The sequence below is a fragment of the Anopheles cruzii genome, chromosome 2 (assembly GCF_943734635.1).
Source record: "Anopheles cruzii chromosome 2, idAnoCruzAS_RS32_06, whole genome shotgun sequence".
NCBI lineage: Eukaryota > Metazoa > Arthropoda > Insecta > Diptera > Culicidae > Anopheles > Anopheles cruzii.
Window position 1 is genome coordinate 38,493,208 of NC_069144.1, and position 22,379 is coordinate 38,515,586.

The following is a 22,379-nucleotide window of genomic DNA, read 5'->3' on the forward strand; positions in this document are numbered from 1 at the left end:
ATGGCTGCATACCGACCAAAGAAAATCGAACTCGTAAGTGTCTCCAACTCTAACCGGCCTTTATACTGTCGACCGTGTCCATGTTTCGAGCGTGACATTGTAATCCTTTCCGGGCATTGGCTTCGGTTCAGCGTGTCGGAGATCGCAACTGATTCGAGAAAGGGCTCACATTCTTTTCCGTTGTGGGATCAAAGTAAACATTGCCTTTTGAAGTGAGGATAACTTGAAGGACATTTTTGTAGAAAGTGCGAGCAGAGCGGCGTTCGTTTCGCTTGAGTAAAGCCAGCCGGGTTCTGTATCAGTCTACGAAACGGGATGCATCTTCGTGTTTCACGTGCCGGTTCATAGATTTGTTGCGAAAAATCCGGTTTCATTCGACACCCTCTCCTTGGGCACGGCTCTCGAAAACGTTAACCCCAAGCCTTATTGCAAGTTACTTATTTTTATTTCCTTTTTCGTTTGCTATCTTCACGATACGGATGCTGCACCATGGCTGAACACCATGACGCTCCGCTTGATGTCCCCTCTCGGATCGTCACGCGCTTCACTCTAGCAGACGACCCAACCCGCCAGTGACCTTCAAGCAAATAGTAAAGTCTCCGAAAGCCTTGTGACGCAGCAACGGCCAGCAACGCAGAACGACGCAAAGCAAACGAGCCAAACTCCAGATTGCGGCGACGGCAGTGGTGAGGCTAGCAAGGAACTGGAAAAAAATCCTCCCACCATCGAAAGAAACCCGGCGATCCTCGGTGCGCTCGACTCAATCCATCGGTCGCTGCTGTTTAACAATCTGAAGTTTGATACCGGTAAGTGAAGCAGAGTACGCCGATTTTAAAATGGTGGAATTCTCAACCCAATTTAGCAGCACAGGAAGAGTGAATTGTGGGTTGTCAGATGAGAAGATCTTTTTCAATCTTAGTTACCGCAGAATAATTGTTGGCAAAATTCAAAAGTTGTTTTGTGAAGCAGTTTTGCTTTTGCCATGATTTTTTCGTGGCCTCCTTTGCACGAACATTACTTTCAAGGTTAATGTCAACCGCTCCCCGAGTGAGCTCGGGTTATAAACGCTCGCGTTTTGCTGATGTAGCAATTCGTAATGAAAATGCAACCTTACACATTCTGTTCATGAGTTTGTATATCGTACAGTGAACGAACGCATGAACGCGAACAATTTGATGCAATGATGTAGCAACACAAATGACGCCGAACTTCAAACGTTGTACCATTTATTAGTCATCATTGGTTTAAATTGAACGAATGCAGCCGAAGACGAGGGACAGTCGATAAGAAACAAAATATGTCTTGCTCATTCGACCTCAATCAACACGTTTTACAAAAAGTAAACATAACTGTATCAGGCAAAACAAAATTTGATCTCTTGGCTGCCGCCCGGTTTACCCGAAGGGCTGATCGGTTTATTCCTAAAACCGCAAAAAGCAGATCCCATGACACGTTTTTCCAACAAGGGATTGTGTCATGCAAAAAGGTGGCACGTGTTTGTTTTGCCGACGATGGATTCTTCCATGCTTTTTATGCTCCACCACAGAACCGTTTCGATCGTTCGTGGTTTCCCGCACAGTTTCTCTTCCTCGTTCTTCTTTGCGCACCAGTTCGCAGGCTCGCGCGACGCTTGCATATGAAATTGCGTGCATAATTTCGAGAAAGCTACCAAAGAGCCTGAAAGTGGTAATGGTTGGGGCGTCGACGGGCTGCTGCGAAGTAACATTACCGAATGGGGACAAGCAAACCACGTTTGCCGGTGGTTGTATGTACGCAAACAACACGTCGACACACAGTAATGGCCTCTCTTTTGCTCACGGCTTGCACTTCCAGGCTAATGCGCGACAACCGATCACCCAAGATGAAGGACCCAGCAAGCCATTAAAGTCCGCTGGTCGCCGTCGTCATTATGACCGGGCCCAGCCATTTTTCAATAAAGTAGTTGATGGCAAGGCTGACACGTTCAACGTCAGCGTGCTCGACACTTTGTCGTTGCCACTCCACTGAGCAGCTTCCGTGGAGCAAGTCATTTGTTTTGTATGGAAAACGAGATCCTTCCAAGAGCGAACAGTAACGTACGAAATGAAAGACATAGTGGTTCCATCATATGCTTTTTAAGATAGTAACAATAAGCACACAACTAGGAATATGTTGTGGTATTTACACAGCAGTTCGAAAGCCTTCCAAGGTTCCAAGGAGATAGTATCTGCTGGAGGAATTTGCGTCCCTCTAGCGTCTAGACGGCACACGCCAAACCGGTCGACTGACAGCAGGTTGCATGACCGCACTCGGCTAGACAGCAAACGGAACAGGGCCCCAGGCAGCGGAGCACCATGAAATAACCGTTTTGCTGATTGCATGCTCTCGCACCGCTGATAGCAAGTGGATTTGCATACGGACCCTGTGGATTGGCGCCATTTGGCTCATGACACTTGACCCAGTCACCACCGTTGTGACGTGAAGATAGTATGCCCCGTCGGTTCGAACAACTTTTAATCCGACGCCGGCCGGTCGGTAATGATTTGCGCCAACGCTTCTGTGTGTCTAATCAATTTTAACGGTTTTTGGTTGTTGGCCCAATGGGGGCTCGTGTCATCGATGGCTCCATTTTGAGGCATACACGAAACGGGTTGAGAGCGTTCAATAAAAATCATTCAACGTAAGTCTTCCATGTTGGTTCTGGTTTTTTTCTTCTCCGGCATGTGCCAGAGCTCCAGAGCAGCACTCTGGCTGACTCCTGGTTTCTGTGTGTCCCTCACGCTCTGGTTTTGAACTCGTTTTCGTTTGCTTAAGTCATTAGCGGGGCGGACCCACCAACAGCGGTGGTCCGGACTGTGGCGTGTTTACTCTGGCGAGATAATGCGCCCCAAAATCCGTATGCTATCTGCTGGGCTGTGTGTGCTGCTCCATATGTGACTGACGGCGGCGAAAGTATTATTGGCTTACGCTGTCGTTGTCGAACATATTTGTTATTTGTCTGTTTGATAACTGACCAGCAAGTGGCGGCTCTCGGGGTTTCCTTCGCTTTCGGGCGACGTTAATTCTCAGGGATTCAGGAATGTTGGTGTGAGACGAGGAACACACTTTTCCTTTTTTTTGGAGTACCCAAGATGTCATTTACACCTAAATTTCTGTTTCTGGCTACAATTTATTCCATACTGATCGACTCCACGAACTTCGTTTCGCATAATGTTGATGTTGGAACGTTGGAACGGGTGTTGACCTACCTCAACGGCTAGCCAGGTTTTTGTTCAATATTCTTCGGTGTACAAAAATATCTTCGCCCACCGCTTTGAGCAGCCTAAAATGCCGGATACACCGGCGTTGCCGTTCCTTTGCCCGTCTGTGGCGAGATAAGAAATGCACCGAAACCGTCAAACTGTCTACGTTGCGTTGCTTTGACGTCTCGGTGAAGAGGTGAAAAAATCAAGATCAGTGACCACCCGAAGAAGCGTGGGATATCGTGCTAATGTCTACGTGTCTGGCCCCTTCCAACCGGTTTCAGGAAGTAATCAGAAATCCGCAAGGTAGTCAGGGCGAGCCCCCAACAAGCAGCGTCATAACGATAAACGTTAGCCGCGTGCGCAGGTTAGCGTGCCATAAACTTCCCACGCGCATCTACGTACCACGCCGCACAAGCATAAAATGTCTCCTTCCTGTGCGCGTTTCTTGATGCCGGCCTAAGGACAGAGTGCGGCGAGTGGGATGTTTGTAGATCACGTCCCGTTTTTTACATTTTTCATGCGTCAGTTAGTCTGGCCGAGCGTGATCCGTGAGCGAGACATCGCACAGTTGAACAAACCGTGGAGTCTGTGACTCCGTGCCACAAAAGGAAATGGAGCTGTTTTTCCTTCTTGGGCTTGGGCGGTTATTTGAGTGTTTCGGTCTTCGGGTCTTCTTGGCTCTACACTTGACTACACCGCACAGTCATAAGAGCAAGGACCCGTTTGGGTTTCTACGGTGCGCATTTAGTGGAATGTGGTTTCCTTTTTCGATTTTCCGTCCCGTTCTACCAATCGTTTGTACTAAAAGTGGAAGACGGACCCCTCTTCAGTTTTCTGTTTTTGGTAAACGGACGGGCGCAGTGACAACGGCCCGGCGTGCAAGGTGCCATCTGTTAACCATCTCTTTGCGTAGCTGTTTCTCAGGTCCCTTTCCCGGGAAATGCCGGGCTATAAAGGGCTAGAAAAAATCTCATTTGCTCCGCTGACATCCCGGCCGTCCGTTGTGCGTAATGCGATCGCGAACGGTCATTAAATAATTGGATGTCACCCGGAAAGAAAAAGTTGATAACCGTGAACCACGGTCCTTTTTCGGTCTAGGAACACGGATGCCTTAGCAGGCACGGTGAGATGCTCCAAGCAAAAGGCATTTGTGTGCATCTAAAATGTTTCCTTACGTATATCGTGTCGAATGGAGTTGATTCAGCTTCTAAATGTTAAACACAATCGACGTGTCTATATTTGTCAGCATTGGACATTTTCCAAAAGACCTTACCAGGGGTGTAAATTTGGCCGTATTTTTAATGCTTCACTCCAGCATGCAGTCTGGTGTTGTTCTCGATCCACCTGACCCCAGCCTCATATAATCTAGCTCTGGGTGGTTTGTATTATTCGCCCTTCGACGGTCCTGCAATCATTCTTTCCTCAAATACACTATTGACTGCATCGGTTTACAATGAACACCACTGTTAAGCGTGCGTTATCTATTTAAGGTCACCATCTCTTCGAAACCTTATCACATCGTCCGTCACCTCACTTTGGCCTCTGTGTTTGCCTTGTCCTTTTCGGATCGGCACCTTTCTTTCGATTTGTAATCCTCTATGTTGCGCCACCGGGGCTGAGGGCTTGAGCAACTTGAGGCTGCACTTTGCTTCCGGTTCTCCTCTTTCGGTTCGGTTCTTTTTCATCGCACATTAAGATATTGGTTGGATTCCATGTTGTGGCCGCCGATACGGATCCACCAAAACCAGACGCGCGCCACGCCAGGGGTTGGTGAGCGTGTTGAAGAAGCCTAGCGGTATCATTGTATTTAATGGGCGGCCAAGGTGTGGTTTATGTCTGTGTTCCGATGCTCATTTCTTTTGCTTTTTTAGCTAACCGGATCATCCTTCTTTGGGATTTTCCTCCTACCTGCTGGGCAGTTGTGGCTCTTGAAGGGCTAAATATTATTATTTCTTCCGGCCGAAAATAAACGGAAAACACAAAACAGAAGCCTACACCACTACTGTTCATTCGCCGCTTGGGCAGGGCGCCGTTTCGACAACATGGTCCGGCGGTTGTGCTTGAATAGTCAAAGATCGTGTAGGTCCAAGGTTAAGGCGGATGTTAGTTGGACCGTTGTACTTGCGATGTGCCCCTTGTACGCAATGGAAGTTCATAGGTTGAAAGGTTTTAATTATACACATCTTCGGGTAAGGCCAAACTGTACGTGGGCCCGTTTTTTAGGCCGATGCAGCACAATTGAACTGAAAGCACCCAAATTCGGCTTTCCGAAAGGGTTTATTTGAACGCGAGAGCCATGGCTAAACTTCCGTTCCATTTAGTTTGGTTTTTTTCTTTCTTATTTCATCTCAAGTATTTCGTTTTCTTTGTTCAACCATTTCGATGGACATGAAGAAGTTTTGAATGGCAAGTGGTTTTGGGCGTGGGAAATTGTGCAAGCTTTGAAAGTAATCCGCCATTTGGTTGCTGAATCTCCTGAGGTTGGTTTTTGTGGCACGAAGGCACAAAGAAGTGGTCTTAATGGACGCAGTTTCTAATACAAGAGCGCTTAACTCAAGCCTTGCTTTTCTATTACCTTAAGAAACGCAGTAATAACCCTAGGAAATTGATCGGCAATGTTTCTGCGAACCCTGTTTGCGAACTCCAAATGAAAACCGTGGTGGCGTATGGTTCAAGCGGAACACCCAGATTCCCGAAGCTCTGCTTCGCGCCACACTTCCATCGGAAGGCGTGGATTTTCACCACCACACAAATTACACTTACGGTGCGGACGGTACGGAAAATACGGAAGCCGGGGGTCGAGAGTAACCTGCTGGCGTTAATTTGATAATAATAGCAGCGATCTCGGTTTCTCCCTGCCAGCGATCCGCGGCCTCGATACGCGGCGGCAACAAATCAAGAGTGGCGCAGCCTGTTGAGCCGAAGGCAGCCTTCGGTGAGATGCTTCGGGATCTCGGATGGCGGCGTTTCTAATGGCTTCTTTTTCATTGTTCCCCACCACAACAATCGGCACGGAACCCCAACCGGGGCTCTATGTTAATATACCAATCAATCATCACGATGGGGGCCAGAAGATGCGGAGATAGCTGATGGCAGAATCTGATAAAATGGCTTTTCTTGTTGCATAGCGTTTGCAGCGGTGGTCCCGGGTCCGCACGTATGAATCTTAAATTGATTTGAACAATAACGTACTTCGCGGTTCAACAACGGCTTTTCAACTATCCTTTTATCGATAACACACATGCTCTTTCACTGACTCATGAACACAGGGCGGGCAAGAGCGTGCTTTTTAAGCCGGTTTTGAGCTCCTCATTCGCACTTTTAATCAATCGATGAAGTCGCTACTGGCTCCGAAATGGTACCGACCGGCAGCTTCGCTAATTGCATCGCTCATTAATTGCTGTTGGTTGGTCCGTGGCTTATCACATCGCCGCTATGTGCCGCTCAACGCGGCTCCCAAGTGCCGATGGCTAATGGAAAATTGACTCCATGTTCTTCATCGCCTTTGGCAATCAAAAGTTGCAAATGGGTATTTTTCTGTTTTCATCAGCCCCAGAAGGAATGTTGTCATAAAACCAGAGTTTGGGGTTTGAGCGTGTGTTGAGACAAACATTTTGCGATGGCGAAAATCAAGACCGTCGCCGGGCCAGCGAGCCTGAAACGTGTTACCAGGGGAAAGCCGGTTTCACGCGGGGAACACCTTGGGAGGAGAGGTGCCGAATGGACAGAACATAATTTCTCTTCCACCAGGCCACATTATTTATCCTCCCCTTGGCAACTTTCATTGTTTATCTTTTGCATTTCGCGTGCGTGGCCGGTTGCTTTCCTATCTTTCGTCCACGCTTACTGCACTTCTCTGCCCACTTTCTGGTTTGTCCAGTTCGGCCCTGACCGCGCCGCGTCGGCGTAAGGAAGGAGGCGGTAAGAAGAAGGCATCATCGGCCGCTCCTTATGGCCGGGCCGGTTCCGGCGTGTGCTGGCCACGTCGTTATCCTCGGCGAGTCCGGTTGGTCCGGTTCCTGGTTTTAGAGCGTAAAATAAATTTCTTCTTAAGTAGTGATGATGGCTTTTAACTTTTTACGTTCAACAGTTGGTGGTTGCACACAAAATTGTACACAAACATGGCCCCGGAATGAAGGAGCATTTAATATTAAAAAAATCACAAAAATCATTCAATAAATATTTTTGTTTCAAATTAGTAGCATTAAATATGTACGAAATGGAACTGTCACTAGTAAAGGACCGGTGGTGATCCAACATCGCTTCCCTGCATCGTTCAAAACGTACCGAATGTTCAATTACCGGTAGCACCATGAGAAAGGCAAAGAATCTCGGTCTCAAAACGGCTGCTGAGTGAGTTTCGCATTCCGCATTCCGCTGGCGTCATCAGAATGGCGTCGCGTACACATAAAAGCAACACGCAAAATAAAAACGCTCCTGCCTGTTTGGCCAGAATCAGGAAGATTGTCATTGCCAACAGCCACCGGGGCACATTCACCTGTTCAAGGAACCGGAATCGTCCTCCTGACCACACCGGGGCGAAACCAGTTTCAACCTTGCCACGCCACCGTTCGTAGACATTTTTGTTAACTCAGTGGCCAACCGAATGTTACTGTAAATCATAAAATGTGTATTGTGAGTCAATTTGGAACACATTTTTTCGATGGCGATCATCCTTTTGCGCGGGAACCATTGCCCGACTTTTCAGCCGACGCGTGGTGATTTGAATCTCAAATCGAACGTTACACATTTCGAATACACAACGTCGTGTCGACGTGCCGGGACTTTGCATATTTTATTCTTCTCTCTCTCTTTCTTGTCGAAGCGTCGTCTTCTCGACCAATTCTCCCAGCGGTCATTGCCACTCAGCGCTTGACGCTGGGCCTCTTTCCTCGTATGAGCACGGCTTTCGATCGCAAATTTGTCGTAAATCAGTTACCAAGCCGTGCACTGAGTGTCCTGACCCAGGCGTGAGGCCAGGAGCGTGCGGTGGAATGCGAACGCTGTGCAATGAGTTCACCACAACGTGGCCGAGCAATCTCAATTTAAAATGCCACCGAGACAGGCAAGCAAGTAAAATGAAATTATCGACGTTCGGGACAAGACGTGGCGTTATGCGCTTTTCGCACGGAGTCAACAATAGTGTGTTAGTCAAGACAACGCGACGACGACACGTCTTGATGGGCAGATCCGCCGCGTACGAGATGTGCCTCTCTCGCACGTTGTGGTGATAATAAAAATGTAAAAACGAGGCGTTCGAAGGAGTGGAATGACAAGGAGGAGGCACAAACCGGTTGACTTTCATGTACTGCTGATAAGGCGCAGCCAGGGCCGGAGAGCTCATCAAGGACCATGATGCTTGTGAGGTGCTGTGTGTTTTTGCTCGTTGTTTCTTGTTAAAGATCTGAGACGAATCTCGCACATCAATGGGGTTGCGATTTATTTTTTGTAATATTATTTTGCGGAATACGCAGTATAATTCTGATCAAACTACAAAGATGAATTGTTACGGAATCCTTCGCTTATTTTGCGAAACATTTTGCGTTGGAAATCTTGCGATTACATTCATACCGACGATCACCGCGCACAGATGGCAACCAAAGTACCAAAAATGCAACAACAACTCTCCAGAAACGGATAAAAACCAGTTCCGCCCTGTACATGCGCGTCCTACTCACTTTATCGCCCCGGTTGTACCGGCTTCATTGCTACATTGCTGTTCGATCGGAGAAAAAAATCTGTATAAATCCGTTGCAGCGCACTGCAACGAATCATCCCACCCGTATTGGCCGTTGCTCAGAGCGATCGGCCCTATCCCGCCTTGGCTAGGCTTCCCAAAAAAGGCGATCAACCGACGCGCCCTGGTGGGCAGCATTGAGAAAACCTACATATTTGTACAGATGATGTGTAGGCACCGATCGCTTGCGTTCTGTGCACTTGCTTCAAGTGCCACTCGAAGTCGTTGTGTCGTGTATTTCTCGGTGATTGTGTTTCTTCTACCCGCAGACGCGCACCGTCTTACGCGCACCGCCGCTAGACACCCCTTTTGTGCGGTTCATATCCATCAATCGGTGGACCCGCAGCTTATTGATCGTGATCCTCTCGCACCGACGGCCCCTCCGAAGTGGGCAACTTTTATGACCGTATGCCCAAAACACAAACTGGGAACTTCAATTAAGGCAATGCGACCCTCGGCGGATCGTCGTCTAGGCACAACGGTTCACAACAGTGAGTCGCTAGCGCGGCCAGATATCACATCGCCATGGTGAACACTTTGTCCGACACTTGATTTTTCGTTACACATAATTCGTGGCCTAATGATGTCGTTTAACTCCTCTGGTACATCCGTCCGTTGCTGGTGTTGTTTGGCTCTCGAAAACATAACGGGGACGAGCCGAAATTTGTTACCGTCCATTTGAAAAAGGGGTGCTTGTGTTGCTTCGTGGTCGCTGTTTTTATTTGTGGCGTGATGAAACAAACATTCGGATGAATCTAAAAAAATCGCTCGAATTTGAGTTTGGGAATGCTATTTCAGCATTTTTTCATTTCATCACAACCCCTGGTTACGATTGAGTCCACTCAACACATTTTTTTGTATTTGCTCTTTCTTTTTAGACAAAACACAGCACACTTCAAATGCCGAACGTTCCTCGCAAGATAGCGACCGGGTGGATGCGACCGTAAAGCAATCGAACCACGACGACGTACAAGCGCCAACACTTGAAACGGGAAACACTCGAATGCACCAAACTGTGCGCCACGCTGAGAAGGTAAATATTGTGCATGCGAAGATTGATACACGGCCAACGAATGAGCCGCAAAAAGTGTGCCACCGCCCAGGAAGAAGCTTTTTGACTTTCGAACACCAAAAGATGCAACGGTGCTCGGGCCAGGACTGGAATAACAACGGAGCAAGTGCCAACGATGCTGGCAGCCGAGTGAAAATGATGGTGAAGACGATCGAGCAAGACCGCAGGATGGGCACCAGCACTCACGATGCACACTGTGGCGCCATGAAGGACGAGGGAAGAGGGCGCTCCGATGCGGGAGGCTTTGAAGTGGAGACGAGCGACTTCGATAGTGCCAGTGTAACGAGCGGTAGCAGCGCAGCGGATACCGGAAGCCGTAGTCAGCGCACGAGTTCCGCCTTCAGTGAAGGTAGCCGCGATGTGGCCAGCATCGATCGGTTCGATATGGCGATGGTTCAAACGAGCGGAGCCAGCGATGGTGCTGCGACCCAGGTGGACGCGGCTCGCCATGCCACAACGATTACCATTAATATTAACTGCCGATGTGATACTAATCCTCAAAGGATGAGCAAAGCTACAGTAGAGGCAAAGAGTAAAGCAAATGTAGATACAGCTCGCTGTGCGGGAGAAACCTCAGAGCCAACGAATTTAGCACGAACAGAGTTCGGATCGAAACCATGTAGCAGCCATACACCGCATCAGAGGGCAGACGACGGAAAGCTAGCTTCCAACGAACACTACATTCCACAGGCCGATGGGTCCACTGAAACTGAGAGTGAGGAACTAATGGAACTAGAACAACAGGAAGACGAAGGATCAGAAGCTACAGGAGACTACGAACTAGAAGATAAACTGGGCCAACGTGACGAAGCGTTTCACGATGATGTTGTTGGGCATGGTGCTAAAAAGGACCAACACAAACCTCACCGAGGATCACTCGATAATAATAGATTCTGCCGCTCGCCGGAAGATGACGAGTACCACGACTGCGATGAGCTTCACGAGTCAACGCTTTCGTTCTACGAAGAAGCCACGTCGCAGCCGGCAACGCCGCAGGAAGGGAAGTCACGCTCACCTGAGAACGGTGACAAACCGATGATCCGCATCGTGCAAGAGCTCACCGAGGATCGGGGCGAGGTTTTGTCGACGATCACACTGAACAAGGCGCAGATTAGGGAAATGCAAAAGTTTAACAACACAAAGAAAATAGAAGGGAGAAGAAGTGAGCCGCAGATGAAGAAGAAACCCTCTGAAGAACAGCCAGAAAAAAGACGAAAATCGCACGGTAGTGATAGCGGTAAAAAACGGCACGACAAAGTGAACTTCAACCGTCAGCAACGAATCATGGACGATAACTTTTGCAACGAAATCCTCGACTCGACGATCCATTTCGATCGCTTGTACGGCATCAAGCGACCGCAGCAAGGGAAGGGTCCTGGGGCGGAACGGTCACTATCTCCCGCCGAGTCAGTAGCGTCGCCGGCGAGGGAGGAATGTTTTAGCGATTCCGCGCTCTGCGGAGTCGCTTCTCCCGGCGAGGAGTCGTTCGATTCGAGCATGTCGTTGGGCAAACTAGAAAGTAAGCCACGGTATTCCGGTAAAACGGTTGGTCGGTTGATGGTGGCACGCTTGAAAAAACTACAACAGGCGACCTTGAAACCGACCAGGACGGGAACGTCCCATCCGCCTGCGGTCGATAGTTCCGATGCATCAACAAATTCGTCACTGCTGCTGCTACATACGAGTGGACCGAAAAAACCTCCCCGAACATTTGCCGACTCTCCGAAACGTTCCGTTGTCCGTTGTGGGAAGCACGAAGCATCAGCCGTGGAGCCGTCCTGTCCGACGCGTGAGGAGCTTGACCGTGACTCGCGACCGAAATCACATCACATCGGATGGCGAGTGGCGCCCGAAAGTGGTAAAAATCAATCTATTCCTGCGCAAGTTTACGATATGCTACACTATTCGGAGGATGAAACCCGGAAACGGTTAATTAGAACCGGAAACTCGCGAGCAGCGCCACAGCAATCATCTGCTGGCGGGCCCAAACGCAGGCAGGAAGAGCTGCTCGGCCATAAATTGGATATCGATACGGTTGATGGTCGAAATCCTGAACCACGGACACCTGACCGACGTCACTCGTCGTCGACCGACTTCGATCGGTTCGTCAGAGAATCGAACGTCAAAAGTACCCCCCATCGTCGCGAGGGGCGTGGTGGTGATCGGGGAAAGCCCGTTTCGGCCAGTACTCGTCGCATTTTGGAAGAATTTCTCAACGATGAGCGCAGTGCCGCCAATCATGGCCAGCTTCCGATAAACGTCGGTGAACGGAGACGCCGTACGACGGGCGGCCTTTTCGAACGCCGGCGACAGCAGCAGGAGAATTTTTTAGACGATGCCAGGCGCACGAACCATGAACCGCGGCGTAAACCGAGAAAAGGCGCCCGTCCACCGGCCACAGCACTCGACAGCGTCGATTGCCCGGCTATGCAGCGTGCTGCTAGTCGAAGTAGCATAGCGTCAGTCCCTAAGGCGGTCACTGCAAACGGAAAGATAGTGAAAAGAAAAACCTTTCGCAAAGCGGCCCTCCTGAAGCACACCCGTTCACTGTTCGAGGCATCGAAGAAAAAGATATGGTCCGTGAAAAAGTGTGAGACGCCGAAAAAAGTAAACTCCGGCTCGGGCGATCCAGATCCGAACATCAATCGGAACAGTTCGGTGAAGAAGAAGCAAAACCTGCACCACAAACACCTCGGCTACACACCCGATAATTTACGCTGCAAGTCGTGCTGTCGAGCCACTGATCTGGGTACTCAAGAGGATCGTCGCGAAGCAGTTGTGTCACTGAAGCGAGTTTCCGATCAACACTCGGTCCCTCGCGGAACAGGGAATAAGGAAAACCGCAGCCCGCCGGACGCGGTTAACGGAGAAGAACGAACAGGACAAGGGCAGCCGAATCAGCGGAAATCAGTTCGTAGTTTAAACTTTGCCACACAGCGCCAACAGTCGGAACGGCAGCGTCCGGTACCATCAGGCGAGTCCCGTGATGAACCACCGTCACCGTCCAAGACGAGCAAACAGTTGAGCGAGCCAGCAAAATTTATGAAATCCTTGCGTAGTTTAAAAATCTCTCCACGAAAGTATTTCCGTTTTGGCTCACAAACACAGCACTCGAACGATCTTCAGGGTCCGTCGTCGAATCGGGGAGCGACAGATCACGCCCTCGGCGAGTTTCACTCGTTCGACGATCTGAATCTCGACAGTGTAGCCCACATGGGAGACTTCCTTAACCAAATTCGCCAAATCGTCGAACGCCAGGGAGGCCCGAACGAACATTTGCGCCAAGGTAACCAAGTGGAACGCACGGCGGTTGATGCGCACGACTGTGCCGGAGAACCGATCTACCAAGAGATCACTCAGAAGGGCCACAAAACGATTCTGAATGAATTTATAAGCAGCGAATCGAATAAGCGCTACGTGATGGTGAACAACGATCCGAACATACTGTACGCGACGGTGAACAAACCCGGCCCGAAATGCGGCCCTGGTCTAACGACGAGAGCAAGGTCTTTGACGGACGTGGCATCAACGGGTGTGGTGGATCCGGTTGTTGCTTCAACCCCGGTTAGTAAACCGCTTAACAACACTAGCAAAAGCCAAGGCAAACCAACTAACCGGCGGGTGGTCACATTGTCGCCCATGGCCGTCGATCATTATGCGGACGATGAGGACGACAGTTACCTGTACAACACGGCACTGACAAGCGCGGGTTCCGGTCGCTCGGGAGGCCGACGATCACTAACAACCACATCTACCACCCGACGGTCACTGTTTAGTCCGGAGTCATCTTTTTGCTCGTCCTCAGACGGCAGCGACACCGAGGCCAGGCACGCATCTGATGACAATGATATCTCGGTTTTACAGGACGAAGAGCAGCAGCAGCAGCAGCAGGCAGCGGCATTAGAACAGGAATCGTTGATCATGCAGGAAAGGGCAGAGGATCGGCAGGCCCCTCGTAGGGAAAACGAGCGTATTCAGCGGAAACCAAACGACGACGAAGGGGTTGACGAGTGCGGGACAGGGCTGGAGAGATGGAGGAGCGCGTATAAGCAGCAGCAGGCAGTGTCATTCGTACCGGCACAGGAATCATTGATCGTGCGGGAAAGGGCTGAAGATCGGCACGCCGTTCGTAGGGTAAACGAACGTGTTGGGCACAAACCGAACGACGACGAAGGGATTGACGAGTGCGGGACAGGGCTGGAGAGCTGGAGGAGAGGGTTTGTTGGGCAGGCAGCGAGTCGTGATTGTTTTGCGTTCGAAAAGGACATCATCCTCGATCTGGAACCCGTCGCAGTAACACATCGCAGCACCGTGGACGGAGATGTGGTTCCTGGAAGTTCCAAAGAACTGGGTGCGTGGAAGCACAAAACGAATGTGGCCCCGATGGGCTGCTTCGACTCGGATGGTGAGGTGAGTACGAGGGGGGACGATTGAACGCTAAATCATGACGCTTTTTGCTAACCCCGCTGTCCTTTTTCCACAGATCGAGTCGCTTGATCGTTATCAGGATAAAGAAGTCGTGGAGCTGGTCAATTCGTTGCACAACAACGTTACCCTGTCCGATATCGGGACCCTCGAAACGGGCAGCTCGGTGGCGCCCGATTCGGAAGGTTACGATACGGTCGACTTTGTGCTTCCCGGTTGCCGACGACAGTTCGTTCCACATGTCGAGTCCCTGGGCAGCTTGGGAGTGATGCCGAAGAACGATCCACGTGACGTAACCGTTGACACGGTAGACGCATCGAAGCTGGTCAGCCACCCAAGCAACGACAGTATGCGCTGCGCGTCGCCGGTTTCGCCACTAACCGGTTCTCCGTCGAGTGGCAAAACCACATCTTCCTCCTCTACCGGTGGTGGGGCTGTGATGCGCAACTTGAAGCAAAAGCTCCGGTCGTCCTTTCGGAAGAGTAAAAGTTTTATCAAAACCGAACGCCAACGTATTGCTAATTACATTCGCGAAGAGCGAAACGGCAGCAGTAAGAACTCCGCGTCGTCCTCTTCATCTGCGTCCAGCTCGCCATCTCGACAGCAGCAGCGTCGCCCGGAGGAAGAAACGGATGAAACGTACCACTCGTTGGCCGACAGCGCACGGACTGGTAGCGTGGTAGCGGCGGGCTCCATGATGGAGCTGAGCAATCAATTTCTGGGCGAGCTGATCACGCAAATCAAACAACAGAGCGACGCCAGAAAGCAGCTAAAACAAGCCCTGGCAATCTGTCGCACCACGCACGAGTTCGAATGCTCTACCGAGTTGATCGAAGCGGAGCGCTTGCTGCTTCTGGCCACACTGAAGGAAACGGCAGCTCGGAATGAGCTCAGTAAGATCGATTACGCCACCAACGGGATGACGGTAGCCGATAGGAAGCGCGTCGGGAAGGTCGCCTTGAATCATTTCGAGTTCCCGCTCAAGGACACGGCGATCGGTGACACACTGTTCAACTACTTCTACATCGTGGTCTGTACGTACAAACACGAGGTACGCGCGACGCCCGCACAGGAACGGCGTACGGATGGGAGGGTCTACTTTCGCGACTGTGAGATTGTGTTCCGCGATCTGGACGCCGACTATGAGGTACGCGTCGAGGTGTTCGTGCTGCGTTTGAGGAAGAACGTCAAAAATATCAGCTTCGAAAATCGATACCATCTCGACAAGGTAACGACCTCCGGGGGGGCTCCTTGAAACGATTGCTAACGTTTGGTTTTTGTTTTCTTCACCAGGATTCGAAGCGTACCGCAAGCTGTCCTTCGCCATCGAAGTTTCGCCGGCAAGCCGGCAAGATGCTTTCGTTCCGCGCAAGTTCACCGAAGAATTTTGATTTCGATAATGAATTTTCACGCTTCAAATCGCAAGGCTTCCTAACGCTCACCTCCTTCACGCTTGTTTCGTCCAACGTCGGAGTGGGCGACGAAAGGGCAGGCTCTCCGCTGGGGCAAACGATCGACGGAACTTACCTTACGGCGGCCACCAATAATTCCTCCACAGCAACAGCGGCACTGCTCGACGATGATTCGCCCACCAGCCCTTATTATTCGGTTTCGAGCAACTTTCAAAAAATGATCCGTCGACAGGGAAACCAGAATGTGTTTTTGGTGGAGGACTTTAAGTATCTGGCGCTCGACTCGATGGCGTACACCTCGAACATGTCCGGCACGATCGGTATGAGCGTTAGTAGCGAGGTGCGTTTTGAAGGTTCCGATGTCCACGGGTTTCTCGATGTTGGCGAGAAGGTGGACGATCGCATCAACTGGAACCGGCGGTGGTGCAAGATTAACGGATTTACGCTGGAGTTTTGGAACTATCCGCAGGAGTCGAACGAGAAGGTAAGGTTAACCGTCTTATCGCAATGATCTTTGGCTGTTCTGTCGCTGGTGCTCATCGGTTCTTGCGTTCTCTCCGTAGCGACCGATTCAGTGCATCGATCTCGTGCGGTGCGTCAACGAACGGATCGAGCTGGCCGATCGGAGTATCTGTTCGCGGGCACGCACGATGAAAGTCGACATCTTTGCAGCACACAGTGCGCCCGGAGCGGCCACAAGTTGCAACAGTAGCGGCATCGGTAGCTACAGGAGCACCGGTGGAACAAACCCGAGCACCGGCACCGGGGTCGCCAGCAGCATCGATCAAGGCCGCAGTAACGTGACGTGTTACCTGCTGGCCGTCGACTCGCACACGGAACTTCGGCGCTGGATGAACGAGTTGAATCGTGTTGCGAAATTTTTAAAAGAATGGAAAATTTAATGTTCTGCCCAGGTGCAGATGTGGTGTGATGTGTGCAATACTAGCGATCATCCTGCACACTAATTTTTAACCTTCACACACCACCGCCATTGGCAGCGATAGTTTTGGGGATGGTTGCTCATTGGCCGGACGGCGGCAATAGTAACCAAATTGGTAACTTGGGAATGAAAACGGTGTGCCTTTTTGTTTTTAGTTAGTATGACAGCCTAAACAAGATTTCACTAACATGAGCTCTAGTTTATACTTGCCCGTGGTGTGTTTACGCCTCTATTTCAAAAGAAATGTTAAGACTGTGCTCAATTAGACGTCGGTGTCGCTGAAAAGACCCGCAATAGTTAGTAAGCAATTACCTTTAGTCATTGTCTTGTTCTTTTCTTCCTAATTTTTAGTGTATCGGCCAGCACTGTTACGTTTCAAACACTACTGTAAGCAGTTAGGTGGGCGCGTGACGAGTTAAGACAATAGCTACATTTTCGTGTCTTGACAACGAAAACAAAATATTCATACGGGACTCGAAATTAGATGTTAGACAGACAGCGTCAGGGTATTAGTAATGATTTGATTCGTTTGTTCTTTTTAGCTCGATCTCATGCGTCTGTGTGGAGCAAAATATTAAAAACAAGTTGAGCTTAGTCACTAAAACGCTCAAACAAACTATAGTTTGGAGAATTTGGCCAAGGAAGAAACCGTAGACATAAGTTAAGTGGCGGCTCGACTGGGAGCGGGCCTGCGAATAATAATTACTACAAAAGAAACGTAACAAGTCACCATATATGCATGTTTTAGAGCAGATTAACTTGTGACCTATTTTTAAATTTAAACCGTTCCGCATGAAAAAAATATACACGAATGGAAAAGGCTGTAAAATAAACTATTTTATTTATTCAACTTGTTTGCATCTGTATAAAGGTAAGGTGTTTGTGTGGTAAAGAAGCTAGGAAATTCTGGTGTGTTCTGGTTTCTTCGGTCGCTTGTCTTTTTTCGAACGCCGGAGTAGGACACTCTTTATCGTCCTTTCACTTCCCCCGACAGGACGTTCCAGCGTCCATTGCTCGCTTCGTGGAGCGCGTTTCGGTATGGAAGCGGTTCCGGCGGCTGTGTTGGCAAATGGTGAAAACAAGTATTCTTTTGTGTATCATTTTCATCTAGTAGTTCGTATTCTATCAACGAGCCAGAAATGTGAAAACGGAACCATAGTGACTAAAGACCTTCGAAACGGAGCAAGCAGTATTGGTGTGTGTCGGTTGAGCTATCAAAATTCCCCAACAATTCGAAGGTTATTGTTGCCATGTGTTCATATATATATTTGTTTGTATATGTTTGTGTTTGCTATACGGTACGGATAATATGCGTAATATGATTTATCTCCTTTATCGCAGCACGTATAGTACGTATATTTTATAGTGTTACATGCAATAATTGGGGATGGTAGTGACATAGACGTTACCGTAGATATATTCAATTCAATCGCTAATAAGTGGATTAATCTTTTTTCTCTTGCTCATAAATTCACTAAAACACGTGCCACGTCGCCGTTAGGCAGGAAACCATAATTTGTGTGTTTTGTGTCGCCACTATCTCTGTTGTTAGTACTTTTGTTCCCAAATGTTTGGTATGTGCTCCAGTGGGGATGGTTAAATATATTTATATATTCTGTCTACCGAAATTGGCGCTACAATTGGGAAGATATAAAGTGTTTGGAAAACGTTTGCTTGTATATAGGGGAAAAAACAAGGAAAACTCAACGCTTTTACACAGTACCTCAAAACGAGAGTGTGTAGGAACTCGGTACGAATACAGTGTGAAACGATGGCGCCCTCGGCCGCTTTCTGGGCGGCGGGGGAGGGCTGATGTACAAAACTTTGCAAAAACTTGATCTTCTTCAATTCCTGGGCACGTGATGTTGGTGCGCCCGGTACAATCATCCTCGGCGATTGTCCTCCGTTTGTGTCTGACTGTGTGTGTGTTTGATTATTTCACTTTTTCTGCCTCTTGCGTAAATGTTTTCCTTTTCAAAAAGGGTTTGCAATTATTCTACCTTCGTATAAAAATATGTTGCCCGTAGAAAGGTTACTACTCATTGCGCTGCATTTGCTGGTTATGTGTCGATATTAATACTAACGGCATATCTCTGGCGTATCCATAGCGCTTTCTGCTGATGGTGTGTGCTCTCTACTGTTTTACGCAACTCTCTACTACACGCGACCTTGGCCGCAACAATCTACGGTATAAGAAAGTGTTCCCTGCCTCGCGTTTGTGACCACGAGCAGCTGGGCCTAACTGATTAGCTTAACTGATGCGCTGCTACAATAGATTAGTATCATCAACGTTGCTATTCGTTTCATCTTCTCTTTCAGCGCGGTAATATGCTTGGTGTGAGTTACATGTTTTCTATTATAAAGATAAACAATATTTGCTCCATACACGTGCACGTTTTGCGATGTGGTGGCTTTTTATTGTTGTTGGCTTTTCCTTGAAACAGTTTCTTTCTCTGCTGACCCTATTTCCGGGGGCTGTCTGCAAATGTCCGCTTCCAGGATGCGTGCTGCTCTGAAGGTTGGGGGTCGGGTTGTCTTAATAATACAATTCATATGATTAATATTATTATTGTTGCTGCTTCCTCGCCCAGAGCGTGACAAGGCTCTACAAAGGATCCTGGAAACGTTCATGCACTCCATTCAGTGTGCCGCTTTTACTATTGCGTGCATCGCTTCACCGTTCCGCAAAAAGCGGCCTCCATATGCTATCAATCATCGTCGCTCGTACAAATATAAAAGCCTGTACTCCTGAAAATTGCATGTGTGCGGTGTGCCGGTGTATAAATCACTATTTGATCTATAGATTGGTTCATGATAGTTGACGATTCTAAGACGATTCGATTTGAACGATCTTCTCATTCATTCAGCCATTGCTGCCAGTTATCCGCCAGAGTTGCTGCGGTGCGTGTAGTTTGCATTGGCGTTGAAGAATTGCCTCAAAATGTAGCGAAAAATTGACGATATTATGCGCATACTTTTTCAGACTACAGAAACTGTACGGCTCACTAGTTGTCTACGCTTAAGATGGTGGCTAATTCTTTGCCGTCTACGTGTTGATATATTAGTTCGGTCTTTTCTCCGTCCGCCAGCTTTACACTTATGCTGCGTTCAAAGTTCGTCCAAATGATCAAGGGTTTTTGGGATTCGGGATTACATCTCGCGGTTCAACGCGGTCACTTTGAATGTTGCGCACGGAACAGTGGCAGGCCGGAAACCAACCCTTGCCGGCTGGAGATAGCAAGCGTTGGGAACCGTCCCGCGCTGTCCTGCGGAAAGCTGTCACTGTGCGCAGTCCGTTGCGCTGATGGGTTTCCTTCTGATGAGCTCCCTGACCGACCGGTCCCTTCCCGGTGCTTTCAATCGCTTTGCCGGGCATTGCTCCGATCCTCCCGATGATGTTCGCTGGTCTGGTCGCTGGTCTCGTTTGTCGTCGCGGGCGCCTTCCTTGGCGACTGGTTGGTTGCTTGCTGTTGTGGTTGCTGTATTTCGAGGGCTAACTTGTGGTCACGTCGGCGACGTCGCGGCGCAGACGTCGGCGATCGGGCATGCCGCAATGCGCGTGCTAACACCACCGGAAGGGACCTGTCCGTCGGGGGAGACGATTTCGGCACCGCCTTACATGGTGAGCGTGAACTTCCACACCCGGTTCGGGCCAATCTCGGTCACGTACATGGCCGACCCGTTCGGGCAGAACGTGATCGAGTGCGGGTTCTCGAACTTGCCCCAGTGATCGATGATGGTTTCCGAGCGCGGATCGATGGTGAAACCGCGCACCGGGATCATCGGCGAAGTCGGTCCGTTCACCGCGTACACCAGATCTCCGTAGGCGGCCACGTCAAACACGCGGCCCAGGTCCGGCTCCTGGATGGTGGCAGCCTGCGTACCCTCACCGTACGACGACTGCAGGCCGGCCCGCGGACACACCACGCGCATGTTCTCCCGATCGGCCACGCAAACCATGTCCAGGTGCTCGAGCAGCGCCAACCCGTGCGGCGTCTGCAGCGACAGGAACTCGGGCGGCTGCGGAATCGTGCGGATCAGCCGGCCGGCCGCATTGTACTTCAGCAGCCGGCTGTTGCAGTAACCGTCCGCCACGAAGATCTCGCCGGTGCTGGCGATGGCCACGGCGGTCGGTTTGCACAGGTGGCTCTTGGACGAGCCGGGCTCGAAGCGACGGCCGAGCGTGATGCTCGGATAGTCCCGGCCCGGCATGAACTTGAACACCTGGTGCAGTGCCACATCCGTCAGCCACATGTTGCCGCTTCGGTCGATCGTGAGACCGTGCGGCATGTAGAAGATACCGGCCGCCCGCTCGTCCACCACCGCACCGTCCGCGGCCGACAGGGTCGCGATCGTGCTCTCCGGGATCGGACCGGCCGCAATCTGCTGGTAGTGATTGCTCTCGTTGAAGCTCCTGTAAGTGGCCAAAGGGAGGGGATTAGAAGACGGCCACACCGACCGGGTCCGGATGTTACTCACTCCGCGGTCCACGTGCGACTCGCACGGTGGAAGATGACCGGATTTCCCTGCAGGTCGATGGCGACGGCCGTGACCTGGCCGAACGTGTGTTTCACCTTCGGCCAGTCCTCCACCAGCTTCGGTTTCGGGGGACTATCCAGGTGCGACATATCGACCGGCACTGGTGGACCCTGCAGGGAAACATAATTTGAATCATTTTTCAATCCCAATCGAACATCTCATCTCAGAACGGAATGCTTGGGCCGATCGGACAACAATTTGTTACAGCGCTTCACAGCTGAGGGTTTTTAGGTTGAGATACATTAAGAAATTAATTTCCATTTCGATTATTCACTAAAATAATCACAAATAACCCAATGTCAATGCTACGCGAAACTACTCGAATGAACGATTATGTGTTGAGGAGACACAAAATCATGCTTACCCTGCCTTTTTAAATATTCTGTTCTCTTAAAAGGAAAACAATTCAGAATTAAAATAACAATTCCAACCAATATTACCGGCTTCCCTCGAACGGCCAACTATTTTTTCATTTCTATTTCATTTCAATAACCGTGATGTGTTGATGTGTGCTATGAACCGCGAAAACTGCGGCCGTCGCCTTGGAAAAACAAACACTGCCCGATGTGTGTAGGTGTGCTAGAACAATATTAATTAGTGACCTGTTCACACATTGGGCTTCCGCCACGACTTTTTAAATTAAAGTCACTATGCTTTAAGGAAAATTCATAGCAGGAGACATTTTCATACCGTAAAGTTTGATGATTCGATTTGCCGTTTGATTTCGCACGATTGCAGTCCCAATTGCGAGTGGTTAACCGCATCGCATCAAAAGATTATGCCTCGTACAAGGCCAACTTTATGTCGATGTTTCACGCATAGGAATATTTTATCGTTTGTAGTTTGCAAATAATCGTCAAACAAAATTCTTTTAGCATCTGATGCCAACCAAAAAGCTGATACCAACAACTTCTTGGTCGATTTCTGGACATGAACTCGTTTCGGAGCCGAAGAACAAGGTTCACACCATTCTTTTGCCTCTTGATTCAGGGTCATGGTGATTGACCCAAGTCTTATCCATAGTGACGAG

The 22,379-nt window shown here is 49.6% G+C and overlaps 2 protein-coding genes across 3 annotated transcripts in view; one reads left to right on the forward strand and one right to left on the reverse strand.

The window, feature by feature from the left end:
* LOC128279034 (uncharacterized) lies at positions 1-17,636 on the forward strand. The gene is made up of 7 exons (XM_053017754.1): positions 1-33; positions 554-806; positions 9,840-9,994; positions 10,118-14,443; positions 14,517-15,686; positions 15,752-16,354; positions 16,434-17,636. The coding sequence occupies exons 1-7, from the start codon at positions 1-3 to the stop codon at positions 16,770-16,772; spliced, it is 6,879 nt and encodes a 2,292-aa protein (XP_052873714.1). The 3' UTR covers positions 16,773-17,636.
* LOC128268440 (peptidyl-alpha-hydroxyglycine alpha-amidating lyase 2) overlaps positions 17,627-22,379 on the reverse strand; it is an 11,062-nt gene continuing 6,309 nt past the window's right edge. For both annotated transcript variants that reach the window (XM_053005534.1, XM_053005533.1), the window contains exons 3-4: positions 21,290-21,459; positions 17,627-21,224 (exon numbers count right to left, since the gene is read on the reverse strand). In XM_053005534.1, the coding sequence (XP_052861494.1) occupies positions 20,426-21,224; positions 21,290-21,459 (969 nt within the window). In that variant the 3' untranslated portion in view covers positions 17,627-20,425. The remainder of the gene's footprint in view (positions 21,225-21,289; positions 21,460-22,379) is intronic.

Coding starts and splice junctions, on each gene's coding strand:
- LOC128279034 (XM_053017754.1), top strand. CDS start 1: ATGGCTGCATACCGACCAAAGAAAATCGAACTC. Junction 807..9,839: donor CAATCTGAAGTTTGATACCG/GTAAGTGAAGCA, acceptor CTTTCTTTTTAG/ACAAAACACAGCACACTTCA. Junction 16,355..16,433: donor CGCAGGAGTCGAACGAGAAG/GTAAGGTTAACC, acceptor TTCTCTCCGTAG/CGACCGATTCAGTGCATCGA.